At 36.6% G+C, this 16,442-nt stretch overlaps 2 protein-coding genes across 3 annotated transcripts in view; one reads left to right on the top strand and one right to left on the bottom strand.

The window, feature by feature from the left end:
• The window catches only part of FRS2 (fibroblast growth factor receptor substrate 2), a 112,964-nt gene that overhangs the window by 55,561 nt on the left and 40,961 nt on the right, over positions 1 to 16,442 (top strand). The gene's annotated exons all lie outside the window — the stretch shown is intronic.
• On the bottom strand, positions 4,239 to 4,984 carry LOC133101653 (small ribosomal subunit protein eS26-like). Its single transcript, XM_061206643.1, has 2 exons — positions 4,847 to 4,984; positions 4,239 to 4,463 (listed from the first exon to the last, which is right to left on the bottom strand). The coding sequence occupies exons 1-2, from the start codon at positions 4,982 to 4,984 to the stop codon at positions 4,239 to 4,241; spliced, it is 363 nt and encodes a 120-aa protein (XP_061062626.1).

The raw sequence follows: 16,442 nt of genomic DNA, 5'->3' as shown, positions 1-16,442 counted from the left end.
CTTAGTTCATCCAAGTTCATCCATGTTGTAGCATGTGTCAAAATTTCCTTTTTAAGGCTGAATAATATACCACTGTATGTATAAAACATTTTGTTATCCATTCTTCTGTCAATGGAAAGTTATGTTGCTTTCACCTTTTGACTATTCTGAATAATGCTGCTACGAACTTGGACGTGCAAATATCTCTTTGAGACTCTGCTTTCAGTTCTTCAGGATATATACCCAGAAGCAGTATTGCTGGATCAAATGGTAATTTTATTTTTAATTTTTTGAGGAACCATCTTCCTGTTTTTCACAGCAGCTGTACCATTTACCTTACACCAGCAATGCACAAGGGTTCCAATTTCTCCACATCCTTGCCAACACTTTGTTTTTTTTCCCCCCCCAATTTCCTGTTTTTTTGATAGTAGCCATCCTAAGGGTAAGAGGTAATAGCTCATTGTAGTTTTGATTTGCATTTCCCTAGGGACTGGTGATGTCCAATATCTTTTCATGTTCTTGTTGGCCATTTATACATTTTCTTTGGAGAAATGTCTAATCAAGTCCCTTGCCCATTTTTAAATTGGGTTATTTGTTTTTGTTGTTGTTGTTATGCTGAGTTGTAGGAGTTCTTTATGTAGTCTGGATATTAACCCCTTATCAGAGATATGATTTGCAAGGATCTTCTCCCATTCCATAGGCTACCTTTTCATTCTGTTGTTTCCTTTGATGCACAGAAGCTTTTAATTTTGATGTAGTCCAATTTATCTGTTTTTACTTTTATTGTCTGTGGCTTTGATGTTATGTCCAGGAAACCCTTGCCAAATGCAATGTCATGAAGCTTTTTTTCTGTTTTCTTCAAAAAATTTTATAGGTTTAGGTCTTATGTTTAGGTCTTTAATCCATTTTGAGTTAATTTCTATATATGGTGTAAGGTAAGGGTTCAAGTTTGTTCTTTTGTGTGTGGATATCCAGTTTTCCCAGCACCATTTGTAGAAAAGACTGTTTCTTCTCCCACTGAATGGTCTTGGCACCCTTTGTCCTGTTTGGATTTTGATATGATTTAGAAAGTGTTTCCCTTTTTTACTGTTCTCTAGAAGAATTTGTTTAAGGTTGTAATTATTTGTTGTTCCTTGACTATTTGGTAGGACTTACCCGTAAGAAAATCTGGGCTTGATACTTTTTTAGTGGAAAGATTTTAAACTATGGCTGTTTAATTTTTTTAATGATTATTCATCTATTCAGGTTCTCTCTTTTATTTTATTTATTTATTTTTCTATTTCTTTATTTATTTAATTTTATTTATTTATTTTTTTGGCTGTGTTGGTGTCCTTGCTGCTGCATGCGGGCTTTCTCTAGCTGTGGCGAGCGGGGGCCACTCTTCGTTGCAGAGCGCGGGCTTCTCATTGCGGTGGCTTCTCTTGTTGTGGAGCACAGGCTCTAGGCGCACAGGCTTCAGCAGTTGCAGCACGCAGGTTCAGTAGTTGTGGCTTGCGGGCTCCAGAGCGCAGGCTCAGCAGTTGTGGTGCACAGGCTTAGTTGCTCTGCGGCATGTGGTATCTTCCCGGACCAGGGCTCAAACCTGTGTCCCCTGCATTGGCAGGCAGATTCTTAACCACTGCGCCACCAGGGAAGCCCTGCTTGTGATTTTGGTATCATGTGAAAGAAACTTTTGCCTAATTTAAAGTCATGAAGATTTATGTTCTCTGCTAAGAGTTTTGATTTTTAGCTCTTAAATACAGGTCCTTGATCCATTTTGAGTTAATTTTTGTGTATAGTGAGGTAGAGGTCCCACCTCATTATTTTACAATTGGAAATCCAGTTGTCCCAGCACCAGTTGTTGAAGAGACTGTTCTTTCCACATTGAGTTGTCTAGGCATTCTTGTTGAAAATCAGTTGACTAAAAATGTATGGGTTTATTTCTAGATTCTCAGTTCTGTTGCATTTGATCTATATGTCAGTACCACACTTGCTGATTTGATGCTTGATGATGGTAGCTTTGTAGTAGTAAGTTTTGAAATCAGAAAGTATGAGTCTTATTTCTTTTTGAATCATTTTTAACATTGTATTTTCTATATTTTTTCAAAATATTCCTAATTCAAATTTATTGCTGTAAAATTGTCCATAATATCCTCTTATCAGTTGAATCTCTATAGCATCTGTAATGATGTTCCCTTTTCATTTTTTTAGTTTGTTTTTTCTTTTACTCAAATAGTTTTTTCAGAGGATTATCATATTAATCATTGTTTTAAAGAATGAGCTTTTGACTCTGTTGATCATCTCTTTTGTAAATGTTTTCATACCTTTTAAGTCCTGCTGTTTATTATTTCTTTCTACTTTCTCAGAATTTTTAGGGGTTTTTTTTGCTGACCTTTTAAAAAAACTTTAAAGTTTGGATTTTTAGTCTGTAAATTTGCCTTTAAGTGCCTTCTTACCTGCTTCCCCACATGTTTTGATATATAATATTCTTGGTTTTTTTCATTTAAAAAATAAATTCTTATTTGCTCCATGAATTATTTAGAAGTGTATACTTAATTTCAAAATATATAACTTTTAAAATGAAAATTTTTATTATACAGTTCTAAGTTGATTTCATTATGGTCAGAAACCATAATAAAATTTGAGAGACCGAGTATATAGCTAGTTTTCATAAATGTTCCATGTGCATTTGGAAAGAATGTGAATTCTCCAGTTTCTTACAGTGCTATAATATGTCCGTGAGCTTATTAATTGTTCAATTCAGATCTTTAATGTTTGTCTGTCTAGGTTTTGTTTTGGATTTTGGTTTGGTTTTATTTTGGAACTTTTCTATCAGTTTCTCTACTGAGAAAGACATGTTAATGTCTCTCACGTAGTAGTAGGTTTGTCAGTTTCTCTTTGTTGTAGATATGTTAATTTTTATTTTATTTATTTTGAGGCTATGTTATTAAGTACTTACAGATTTAAAATTGTTCTTTTTGTTGAATTGAACTTTTCGTCATTATGAAAAGGCTTTCTGTGTAAAGACATTTTTAGCCTTATGGCTTTATTATTGTTGTTGGCTGTTTGCTTGGATTAATATAGCTATTCTAGCTTCCTTTTGATTATTAGTATTTTCCATTCCTTAGTTTTTCATTGGTTCTGTGTTTTGGTTTGTATTTTGTAAATAGGGTATGGTTGACTTGTGTTTTTGTTCTGATTGACAATCTTTATTTTTTTACTGGAGAATTTCAGTCTTCTGTGATTGCTGTTAGATTTGGATTTATTTCTGTCTTTGCCTGTAGTCTTTATGTTTGTCCTACTCCCCCTTTCTCCCATTCTTCCGGTTTTTTGTGTTGAGCTATGTGTGTAATGCCTTCATTGAGGCATGCTTTCTTCTCATTCCATCCCACCCCACAACATCTTGCACACATGCATGCTTATTTATAAGTTAATATATTCTTTATTCTTTGTGTTTTTATCTGTATATTTTAACATGTATCCTCTTTTTTAAGGAAAAGTCTAAATCAGTATCTTTAACCTGTTCCTGAATAACATAATTTTAAAATGCTCTGATTGTCCTCCTCCCAACCTGGAACACCATCCTCTATTGTTATAGTTTTGGAATATTTCTCTCCTGCATACCTACACATTTATAGACAAATTATTGTTTTAGGTAGTCAATCTTTGTTTAAATTTATTTACTCTTTTCTTGGTTCATTATCCGTTTTTGTATTTGAGACCTTCCCTATGAGGTAATTTTTTTCTACCTGAAGTACATCCTTTAGAATTTCCTTTAGTGAAAGTCTTTTAGTGAAAAAGACACTTTTTTGTTTGTTATCTGAAGATGTCTTTATATCGAAATATCCCCATTCTTGAAAGATAATTTCTCTGATTTCTCTGTGTGTAGAATTCTAAGTTTTCTCATTACATTGAGGTCGTTATTCATGTCTTTTGACTGTCAGTGTTACTGTTGAGAAGTATAATTGCCCTTTCTTTGTATATATCTTTTATTTGACTGTTTTCAAGCCTTTTTGCCCCCCTTTGGTGTTCTGCAGTTTTATATAATGTATTGAGGTGTTCTTTTCTTCTACTTCATTATTTTATTTTACTATTTATAATCCTACATGGGATTCTTTGGGCTTCTGGATCTGAGGATGTCTTCGAATAATTATGTTAAATTCTTGACCTTTATCTCTTTGAGTAATGCCTATTATTTTCTTTATTTTTGCCTTCTACAACTGTTTTAAAAGGTATAATTTTCTCCTTTTTTCCCCCAAAGGACAGGTTTTCTTCAGTCCTTAAGGATTCAGCTCCTTACATGGGCTTTGGCAGAGGTCATGAGGCAGCATCTGTAAGTCTAAATTAGGATGGGGTGTATGGTTTTTCTGGGCTTCATGAGAATGACTCTTGACTTCCCTGTTGTCAGTTATACAACTCACACAGCAGTGTAGTTTCACATACAGTTTGGAAACCACATAGGTATTAAAGACTCTCACTTTGGAAATGTCTCTCATGCCTCTTCTTTTTTTTTTTTTTTAGTGTTTCATTTTATTTATTTTAAAATTTTTATTTATTTATATTTTTGGCTGCATTGGGTCTTTGTTGCTGCGTGCGGGCTTTCTCTAGTTACGGCGAGCGGGAGCTATTCTTTGTTGTGGTGCGTGGCCTTCTTATTGCGGTTGGCCTCTCTTGTCGCGGAGCACGAGCTGTAGGCGCGCGGGCTTCAGTAGTTGTGGCACGTGGGCTCAGTAGTTGTGGCTCCAGAGTGCAGGCTCAGTAGTTGTGGCGCACGAGCTTAGTTGCTCCATGGCATGTGGGATCTTCCTGGACGAGGGCTCGAACCTGTGTCCCCTGCATTGGCAGGTGATTCTTAACCACTGTGCCACCAGGGAAGCCCCTCTCATGCCTCTTCTATATTTCCAATGATCAGCTTCTTAATGGCCTTGTCCTTGGGTACATATCTGGTGCAGTTAGTACAGTGAATATGCTGCAAGGGGCAGCAACCCTTTTTGGCATGACCATTGTTCCTTCTTTCCTTGGTCATTGGAGATGAGGAGTTTTTAATTCCAGTTAGACATACATTAGACCTTTAATCTGTTTTCCATGTTTCTCACCCCTTTTCATCTTTTTCCTTCTCCACAAACTCATATAAGAACTGGCTTGTAGTTATAAATTCTCACAGGAGATTTTTTTTCTTCCTTTTACCAGCACTAAGATTAAAGAAGGCAAGTTTGCTTGCTGTCACCTTCTGCTAGGTAGGTTTACTGCTCATTCAGTTGTATGCCTTTCGGATTTTCAGCTATATGCAAGGTTCTTTGATTACGTCTCCATATTGGGAGTCTCAGAATATGTATCCTGTCTCCAGCACTCTGTATTTTTCAAAGCATTGCTGTGAGGTAACATTAAAGTCAAGAGCCACCTTCCATAGCGTCTGTATGTTTGTGCCAAATTAAGACGTTTAAAAATATTAAAAAAAAATTTATACAGCATTTTAGATTCAGACAGTCCGGGCACCTAATCTACCATGTTGCCAGAAATGGAAATCCTTGATCCATTTGAAATAAATATACATTTTAGATAAGGTTTATGTAAGAAATATGGCACAGAGTTCCAATCATCAGGCCCCCATTTAAAAAAAAATCCTTGGCACTAAGTTTGGATAATTCATCCCCTTTTACTTGCTCAAGCTAAAATAAAATGCTTAAGGGGTGTGTGTGTGTCTGTGTAAGTAATAGTCATATATATGATACTTAACATATTTATTTTTAACATCTTTATTGAAGTATAATTGCTTTACAATGGTGTGTTAGTTTCTGCTTTATAACAAAGTGAATCAGCTATACATATACATATATCCCCATATCTCCTCCCTCTTGCTTCTCCCTCCCACCCTCCCTATCCCACCCCTCTAGGTGGTCACAAAGCACTGAGCTGATCTCCCTGTGCTATGCGGCTGCTTCCCAGTAGCTATCTATTTTACATTTGGTAGTGTATATATGTCCATGCTGCCACTCTCTCACTTTGTCCCAGCTTACCCTTCCCCCTCCCCGTGTCCTCAAGTCCATTCTCTACGTCTGCGTCTTTATTCCTGTCCTGCCCCTAGGTTCTTCTAGGTTTTGTTTTTTTTTTTTTAGATTGCATATATATGTGATAGCATACGGTATTTGTTTTTCTCTTTCTGACTTACTTCACTCTGTATGACAGACTCTAGGTCCATCCACCTCACCATATTATATAATATATTTATATTATATAATAATGTAAAATATAAAATAATGTGTATATTTGATTTCCTGATTTAACCAACTACAGCTAACCTCAGGTCTGTTTTGATTTAGGTAAGATGGTTTCTGCTAGACTTGCTTAATAACTGTGCCAGTGGAAACAGTTGTGCTTCATTTAGGTTGGGAGCCCTGCTCAGGTAGCAGTGAGGTAGGGGCAATGGTAATTATACCCAGGTATTCTGAATAATGATAAAAGAATAGTTTTTCCATTCATCTCCTATTTAATGTAAATGATTAAGTGGCGGGGAGGTGGATGGGGGGAGTTGGGGGTGGGCAGAGCAACATTATAGGCCACCTTTGTCTTACAGATTGATTTTACAAGAAGTTTGTTAGTGGACTGTCAGAACAGCTGTGTGAGGACACATCAACCATGACTGCGTTTGATATGAAACATAAAAACTTGGTTAGGATTCTTGACCTTAATTTTTTTCTTTTGGGAAAGGTGATACTGGTAACACCTTTGTCTTACAGAGGCTTCTGCTTTCCTTGAGTATTGCAGCTTGCTTTTTCCTTGAATCCACGGAGCTGAGTCTCCCAAAACAGCCTTATAGCTTTCCTTTTCTGTTGAGAAAAACCTCTGAAAAGATTCCTCTTCTCTGAATCTGTTAACAATGATATGATTTTTTTCTTCTTTTGTTTATTAATATGGAGAATTGCTTTGTTTTTCCTAACATTAGACCAACCTTTGATACCTTATGTGTTACTGGACTCAGTTTGCTAATATTTTAAGAATTTTGCACTAATATTCATGAAGGATATCAGCCTATAATTTTTTTTTTTATAGGCTGTGCTCTTTTTTGGATTTTAGTGTCAAGGTTATACTAGTCTCAAAATGAGTCAGAGAGGGTATCTTCTTTAACTGTTCTTTGGAATACATCATGGAAAATTATTTTTCTTGCACATTTGACAGAATTCACCTGTTAAAGCCATCCAGGCCTAGAATTTCTTTACAGGAGGATTTTTTGATTCCTGATTGATTTTTTTTTTTAAGATTATAATACTATTCATATTTTTATTTCTTCTTGAATCGTATTTGGTAAGTTATTTTTTTCTAGGAATTTAACATGTTTTGTTACAATTTTGCTTGTAATATTTTCTTATCTTTGGAATCTAATTTGGAGCAGTTTTCAAAGTATGTTCTGTAGACCTTTGTGGGTCCCTGTGACTGGGTAGTCTGGGAGGTCAAAACTATTTTCATAATACCGATTTTTTTGTATTTTTTCACTTTGTTGACAATTGCAGTGATGCTGCAAAAGCAATGGTGGATAAAACCACTAACACCTTAGCACATATTAAGGCAGTGGTGCCAAAGTGAACAATTACATTCTTCATTGCCATGTATTCGTAGTTTGTTGTTGTTTTTTTTTAATCGAGTTTCATTTAAGAATGTCTTTGATGAAGCAGTAAAAATATTAATTTCATTTCATTTTGCCTTTGAGTACACATCTTTTTAATATTATGTGTGATGAAAGGGGAAGAATTCATAAAGCGCTTCTACTCCATACTGAAGCAAGATAGTCGTCTTCAGAAGAAGTTCCTGTTCAGTTGAGTTTTGAACTTAACTACCTACTTTTTTCCGTAACACCCCTTTTGTTCTTGAAAGAACAGAATAGGAAAACTTCGGTTATTCGAACTTATGTATTTGACATTTGTTTTTCTCAAAAATGAACTTAAGTGAGCCTAACACTTCAAGAAAAATAGCTGTATTTGTAGCCAATGGTTAAAAAAACAATCAAGCTTTCAAATGGAATTTGCAAGTATGGAAAACTTGTGTCTAACACCGTGAGCTTGACAGCTTCCCGATACTTAAAGACCTTCTGGTGAGATGGGTAATGATATTAAAGAGTGTGATTTTTTTTTTTCGCCTTGATGTTGTATTCTGACTTGTGTCAAAAATCTGCAAACCAATTATTTTCCAAATGACCAATGTATGATTATACAAAGTCACATATGGGTAAAAGATCCATTAAAAGTGCAAGATAAACCAGTGGATTTTAATGTAACAGAGTGCGAAAAGTTCATTTATATGGTTTTAGAAACCACATTGTAATTAACCTTTAAGAAGGTTATTTGTTGAGTTTAGGTATAATATCAAAAATATCAACAGTTATGTGATTTTTAAAACAGTTATTAAAATATTCTTTTTTCTGATTATATATCTGTGTGAAGCTAGATTTTCTTTATGTGCTTATATACCTTAACCAAAACAGCATATCACAGAATCAGTCATAAGAATCCACCTGTCCTCTCTAAAGCCAGACATTAAAAATATTTGCAAAAGTATAAAATAATGTCACTTTCCCTACTAAATTTCTAGGAAAATAGGTTTTTTTCAAGTTATTTTTTCATAAAATATTTTTGTTAATGTGTAATAGACTTATTCTTTTAAATAAACTAATATTTTAAACATTTTCATATTTAATTTCTGATTTGGTAAATATTAATAGATATAACACAGCTAAACAAAACCTCTTTTTGAAAAATCCTCAAATAATTTTTAAAACTGTAAAGGGTCCACAGACCAAAAAGCTGGTGAACTGCTTGATGACCTACAGAAAACGTAATGATGTTTCTTTTTTATTTCTGATATTTTACATTTGTCTCTCTTTCCTTAAAAAAAAAAACGAAAACGAAAGAAGATGGCATGCCCCAATTGTGTATTTAAAAAAAATTGTCTCCCTTACATTTTTCAGATTGTTTTTCAAAACATCTGTAAAAAGTGATGATAAATACATCTACCATCGTGTTGATTAATTTTAAAATATCATAGGCCTACTCCGGTCTCTGCATGAATTTATTTCTATATTTTGTTATGCAAATCCCTACAAAATAACATATAAATTTCTTTTAAAAACTAAGGCCCTCTTGGGACTTCGCTGGTGGTGCAGTGGTTAAGAACCCACCTTCCAGTGCAGGGAACACGGGTTCAAGCCCTGGTCCGGGAACATCCCACATGCCGCAGAGCAACTAAGCCCGTGTGCCACAACTACTGAGCCTGTGCTCTAGAGCTTGCGAGCCACAACTGCTGAGCCCGCGTGCCACAACTACTGAAGCCTGTGCGCCCCGAGCCTGTGCTCCGCAACAAGAGAAGACACTGCAATGAGAAGCCCGCGCACCGCAACGAAGAGCAGCCCCCTCTTGCCACAACTAGAGAAAGCCCACACGCAGCAATGAAGACCCGATGCAGACAAAAATAAATAAATTAATTAATAAAAAAACTAAGGCCCTCTTAGAAACAATGACAGCCCAATAAGGAGCACACCTGATGCCCAGATTTTGGTTTCTAATACAGTTCTCCAGTGAAGGGAACCAGGGTTTCTTGGAGAAATGGCTGATTCTACGACTGGGGCCAGAAATATATAAGATCAGGCTGGGGACTTCCCTGGCAGTCCAATGGTTAAGACTCTGTGCTTCCAATGTGGGGGGCGTGAGTTCAATCCCTAGTTGGGGAACTAAGATCCCACATGCTGCTTGGCCAAAAAAAGAAAAAAAAAATCCATTGGAGCATCTTGTAGTGCCAAAAAGTAAGAAGGTGCTTCAACAAACAAACACACGGTAATGGGAATATGACAAAGGGCTGAAAGAGCCCTCAGTGGCCAAAGTTGGAATAATTTGAGCAAGAAAATAAATTAAGTATAAAGTAGTATTGGATTATAACCTAAAGTATAAAGTAAATATCCTTGGTTCCATACTAATATAAATAAATGATTGAATAAAGAAGTGGAGAAGAGAAAATCTGTGCAGAAGACATCTAAATAATTTAGGTTGATCGTTTATTTTCAACAGGGTAGAAAATAACTCCCCACTCCTTAAGTGTGGGCTAATGACTTTCAAAGAGTACACTAATGAAAGGATCTTGGGAGAAGTAATTTTACAGTGGAGAAACTTGGCAAACACTACCTCAGCCAGGTGATCAGGATCAATATCAATAGTGATAAGTCATAGTGATAGGATACTTCCAGGAATATGTTGTGATGAAAATGGTACTTTATCTCTGTGTTCTTCCTCCCTTAAACCCCATAACTCTCATCTAATCATGAGAAAAACATTAGACAAATCCCAGTAGAGGGCCCTTCTACAAAATACTTGACCAGTATTCCCCAAAACTGTCAAGGTCTTGCCATAAACCCTACCCTCGGTGTGACATTCTACAAGTGGGAGGGAACTCAAAAACCAGAGCCTCGCCCTGAGGAGTGAAGGTTTCAAATCCAACATCAGGCATCCCAGCTTTTAAGAGATACATTTGAGAGAGGAGCCCCGAAAACATCTAACTTGGAAAACCAAGAGGGCTCGTGTCCTGAGACCCACAAGACTGTAGCAGTCTGAGAAACTGCTGTTAAAGAGCTTGTGCACTCGGACTCACCTACTTCAGGAGCCAACTCAGAGGCAGCTGACTTGTGCCCAGACTTGCTTATATTAAAGCGCTGGCCTGAGAGGCAGGCATCTAATTTAATGCACACATCTAGGAGCCTGCTGGAACGTTCTCTGGGGACAGAGGCTGGCAGGTGCCATCTTCATGCTCTCCCTTTGTTGTGCTCTAGAGCACCAGTATTTCCCAGAAAGGAGCTTTCACATGCTGATGCCTCGATTTTTGTGGCCACTGCCTTGGGGATTCCTCTTGATCACCTGGCTCTAGAGGACAGGGGAGCTTGTGTCCCTGGTCCCATGAGACTGTAATAATGTGTCTCCCAGAAACCCCTGTCTGTTACTCAAACTTTTGTAGCTGCTGCCAGGGGACACCTCTACATTATGTGGCTCTGGTGGCCAGTGGGGCTTATGTTCATGAGTCTCACAGGACTGTAACCAACGGAGAAAGAGTTCTTAAACAGTTCCAGGGCACAGCAAGAATTCAGAGCATAGCAAGAGGCAGCAGACCCAGGAGCTCATCAGTCTTTCTGTGAAGGAGACCTATTAGCTAGTCATCATGACTGTGGCCTGAAGGGTGGGTTTCTAATTAAACACACATCTTGGGACTGGCTGTAATCCTTTCCAGACACCTCGGAGGGTGGATACTACCTTTGAGCTCATCCTCTGCCATACTCCAGAGCACCAGTGTCTCTTGGAGGAGAGCTTTACATGTGTCTGGTGCCCTGGTTTTCACAGCTGCTGCCCAGAGGACACCTTTTGATCACCTGGCTCTGGTAGCTGGGGGCTGGGATGGGGAGGCTTTCATTCCTGGGTCCCACAGGACTGTGGTATTAGGAAAGATGGTTTTTGGCAGGCTACCACTCCCAGAGCACTGCACAAACAGTGGATTGAGGCACATACACACCCCCTCCCTGATCCTGGCTTTCTGTGAAGGAAGCCTCTTGTCCTGGAGCTTTGGCCTGAGGGGCAGGCTTCAGATTTGGCACACATTTAGTGGCCTGTGGAGTGGCCTATGGCCTGTACTCTCAAGGAACGTATGCTGTAGTTGCCGTCTTTGTGCTCTTCCTCTGCCTTGCTCCAGCTCACTAGTATCACTGAGAAAAGAGCATCTACCCTCTCCTGGAGCCTGGATTTCTGCAACTGTAGCCCAGCAGACGCCTCCAGATCGCCTGGCTTTGGTGGCCAGCAGGTCTTATGCTTGTAGTCCCACAGGATTGCATATGTATTCATACTTTTAAAAGCTGATGCCCAAGTTCCTGACTTCAAGTCAGCCTGAGTCTAGGTGCTGAGATCCTCCCCTTTGGGATGCTGACAGGTCTTGGTACATCTTCTACTACTGGGAGCTATTAAAAATATGATAGGCTCCTTAGAGAAGCACAAAGGTTTGAGGGACAACCAAGAGCCGAGGCACAGTTGAACAACAAGTTTCATCTCCTACACAGGACCATTCCTTCAAGACTGGGAGAAGTGGTTATTTCATGTGCTGTGTAGAAACCAACACAGAGTCAAGCAAAATGAAGAAACAGAGGAATTTGTTCTAAATGGGAGAATAAGATAAAACCTCAGGAAAAAACCTTAATGAAATGAAGATAAGTAATTTACCTGATAAATTATTCAAAGTAATGATTATAAAGTTGCTTACTGACTTGGGGAGAAGAATTAATGAACACAGTGAGAACTTAAAGAGATGGAAAATATAAGAAAGTACCAAATAGAAGTCACAGAGCTGAAGAATACAATAATCAAACTGAAAAATACACTAGAGGGATTCAACAGCAGACTAGATGAAGTAGAAGAAAGGATTAACTAACTCAAAAACAAGGCAATAGAACTCACCCAGTCAGAGCAGCAAAAAGAAAAAAAGAATGAAAAAAAGGATGACTTAAGGGATTGATGAGACAACATCAAATGGACTAATATTCACATCACAGGGCTCACAGAAGGAGAAGAGAGAGAAAGGGGCAGAAGTCTTATTTGAAGAAACAATGGCTGTAAACTTCCCTAACCTGGAGAAGGAAACAGACATCCAGATCTAGGATGCTCAAAGAATTATTAAAAAAAAAAAAAAAGAGCCCAAGGAGACAGACCCTAAGACACATTATAATTAAAATGTCAAAAAGTTAAAGAGAGGGAATTCCCTGGCAGTCCAGTGGTTAGGACTCCACACTTCCACTGCAGGGGGCATGGCGTTTGATCCCTGTTCGGGGTACTAAGATCCCCCATGCTGCAAGGCGTGACCAAAAAAAAAAAAAAAAAAAAAGAGAGACTCGTAAAAACAGGAGGAGAAAAACAACTTGTATGCAGGGGAACCCCAATAAGACTACCAACAGATTTTTCAGCATAAACTTTGCAGGCCAGAAGGGAGTGGCATATATTCAAAGTGCTGAAAGAAAAAAAAAATCTCCCAACCAAGAATACTCTAACCAGTTATCATTCAGAAGTAAAGGAGAGATACAGAGTTTTCCAGATAAGCAAAAGCTAAAGGAGTTCATCATCATTAAACCAGCCTTACAAGAAATGTTAAAGGACTTCTTTAAGCTGAAAAGGGGCACCAATTAGTAGCAAAAAAAGAAAGAATGAAAAAAAGGTAAACATATAGTAGAGGTAGTAGATTAATCATTCACAAAGGTAGTGTAAAGTTTAAAAGACAAAAGTAATAAAAATAACTATGATTACAATAATTAAGGGATATATAAGATAAAAAGATGTTAAATGTGACATCAAAAGCATAAAATGGGGTGGGGGTAATAATACTGAGCTTTACAATGGGATCAAATTTAACCATCTTAAAGTTGATTGTTATAGATATAAGTTGTTATATGTAAGCCTCATGTTAACCACAAACCAAAAATCTGTGGTAAATACTCAAGAAAAAGAGAAAGAAATAAGTATACCACTAAAGAAAGTCACCCAACCACAAAGGAACAGAGCAATAGAAGAAAGGAATAGAGAGGAACCACAAAAACAGCTGGAAAACAATTAACAAAATGGCATTAAATCACATTTATCAAGAATTACTTTAAATGTAAATGGACTAAATTCTCCAATCAAAAGACACACAGTGGCTGGAACAAGACCCCTCTCTCTATATGCTGCCTACAAGAGATTCACTTTAGGTGTAAGGACATACACAGGCTGAAAGTGAAAGGATGGAAAAAGACATTCCATGCAAATGGAAACCAAAAGAAAGCTGTAGTAGCTCTACTTATATCAGACAAATAGACTTTAAAACAAAAGACTAATAAGAGACAAAAAGGGAAAAGGACGTTACATAATCATAAAGGGGTCAATCGAACAAGAATAGTAACATTTGTAAATATTTATGCACCCAACATAGGAGCACCTAAATATATAAAGCTAATATTAACAAACCTAAAGGGAGAAATAGACAACAATACAATGATAGTTGGAAACTTTAATATCCCACTGAAACCAATGGATAGATCATCCAAACAGAAAATCAGTAAGGAAACATCAGCCTTAAAATACATATTAGACCAGATGAACTTAAATGTTATTTATAGAACACTCTATCCAGAAGCTATGAAGTACACATTCTTCTCAAATGCATATGGAATATTTTTCAAGATAGATCATATGTTAGGTCACAAACTAGTCTTAATAAATTTAAGAGGATTGAAATACTAAGCATCTTTTCTGACCCCAGTGGTATGAAACTGGAAATTAATTACACTAAGAAAACTGGAAAAATCACAAATATGTGGGGATTAAGCAGCATGCTACTGAACAACCAATGGGTGAAAGAAGAAATCAAAAGAAAAGTCAAAAATACCTTGAGACATGAAAATGTAACATACCAACATTTATGGGATGTAGCAAAAGCAGTTCTAAGAGGGAAGTTTGTAGTGATAAATGCCTACTTCAAGAAGTGAGAAAAGTCTCAAACAACCTAACTTTATACCTCAAGGAACTAGGAAAAGAAGAACAAATGAAGCCTAAAGTTAAAAGGGAGGAAATAACAAAGGTTAGAGCAGAGATAAATTAGAGACTAAAGAGACAATAGAAAAGATCCGTGAAACCAAGAGCTGGTTCTTTGAAAAGATAAAGAAAATTCACAAACCTGTAGTTAGACTCACCAAGAAAAAAAGAGAGGACTCAAAAAAATAAAATCAGAAATGAAAGAGGAGATATTACAACTGATAACTACAGTAATACAAAGGATCATAAGAGACTACTTTGAATAATTATCACTAACAAATTGGATGACTTAAAAGAAATGGATAAATCCTTAGAAACATACAGTTTGCCAAGACTGAATCATGATGACATAGAAAATCTGAACAGACTGATTACGAGTAAGGAGATTAAATCAGTAATCAAAAACTTCCCAACAGACAAAAGTTTAGGACCAGACAGCTTCACTAGTGAATTCTACCAAACAGTCAAAGAAGAATTAATACTAATCCCTCTCAAACTCTTCCATACTCATTTTATGAGGCTAGCATTAGCCTGATACCAAAACCAGACAAGGATGCCTCAAGAAAAGAAAATTACAGGCTAGTATTCCCAATGAAAATAGATGTAAAAATCCTGAACAAAATATTAGCAAACCAAATTCAACAACATACAGACCATGATCAAGTGAGATTTATTTCAGGGATGCAAGGATGGCTCAACATCTGCAAATCAGTCAGTGTGATACACCACATTAACAAAATGAAGGATAAAAATCATATGATCATCTCAATAGATGCAGGAAAAGCATTTGACAATATTTAACATTCATTTAGGATAAAAACTATCAAAGCAGGTATAGTGGGAACATACCTCAACATAATAAATGCCATATATGACAAGCCCACAGCTAACGTCATACTCAACCATGGAAAGTTGAAAGCTTTTCCTCTGAGATCAGGAATAAGATGAGGATGTCCATTCTTACTACTTTTATTGAACATAGTATTAGAAGTCTTTTCCAGAGCAGTTAGGGAAGAAAAAGAAAGAAAAGCATCCTAATTGGAAAGGAAGAAGTAAAACTGTCACTATTTGCAGATGACATGATATTATATGTAGAAAACCCATAAGACTCCATCACACTGTTAGTAAAACAACAAAAATAGAATTCAGTAAAGTTGCAGAATATGGAATCAATACATAAAAATCATTGTGTTTCTGTACACTAGTAATGAACTATCAAAAAGAAATAAAACAGTCCTATTTACAATTGCATAAAAAAGAATAAAATACCTAGGAATAAATTTAACCATGGAGATAAAATATCTTTATATTGAAAATTACAAGAGATTAATGAAAGAAACTGAAGACAACACAAATAAATGGGATATTTAGTGCTCATAGATTGGAAGAATTAATATTGTTAAAATGTTCATATTATCCAATATACATGTTCAGTGCAATTCCTATCAAAATTCCAATGGCATTTTTTTCACAGTAATAGAACAAACAATTCTAAGATTTCTGTGGAACCATAAAAAACGCCGAATAGCCAAAGCAATTTTGAGAAAGAAGAACAAAGCTGGAGGCATCATGTGCCCTTGTCTAAAACTACATTATAAAGCTATAGTAATTAAGACAGTGTGATATTGGCATAAAAACAGACACACAGATCAATGAATGGAATGGAATACAGAGCCCAGAAATAAACCCACACATATATGGTCAATTATTTTACAACAAAGGAGCCAAGAATATACAATGGGGAAAGGACAGTCTCTTCAATAAATGGTGTTGGGAAAATTGGACAACCACATGCAAAAGAAGGAAACTGGATCGCTATCTTATGCCATGCTTGAGAAGTAACTAAAAATGGATTAAAGACTTGAACATAAGACCTGAAAGCATTAAAACTCCTAGAAGAAAACATAGATG

The sequence above is a fragment of the Eubalaena glacialis genome, chromosome 11, assembly GCF_028564815.1.
Source record: "Eubalaena glacialis isolate mEubGla1 chromosome 11, mEubGla1.1.hap2.+ XY, whole genome shotgun sequence".
Taxonomy (NCBI): Eukaryota; Metazoa; Chordata; class Mammalia; order Artiodactyla; family Balaenidae; genus Eubalaena; species Eubalaena glacialis.
This window is presented reverse-complemented; position numbering and strand designations above follow the sequence as displayed.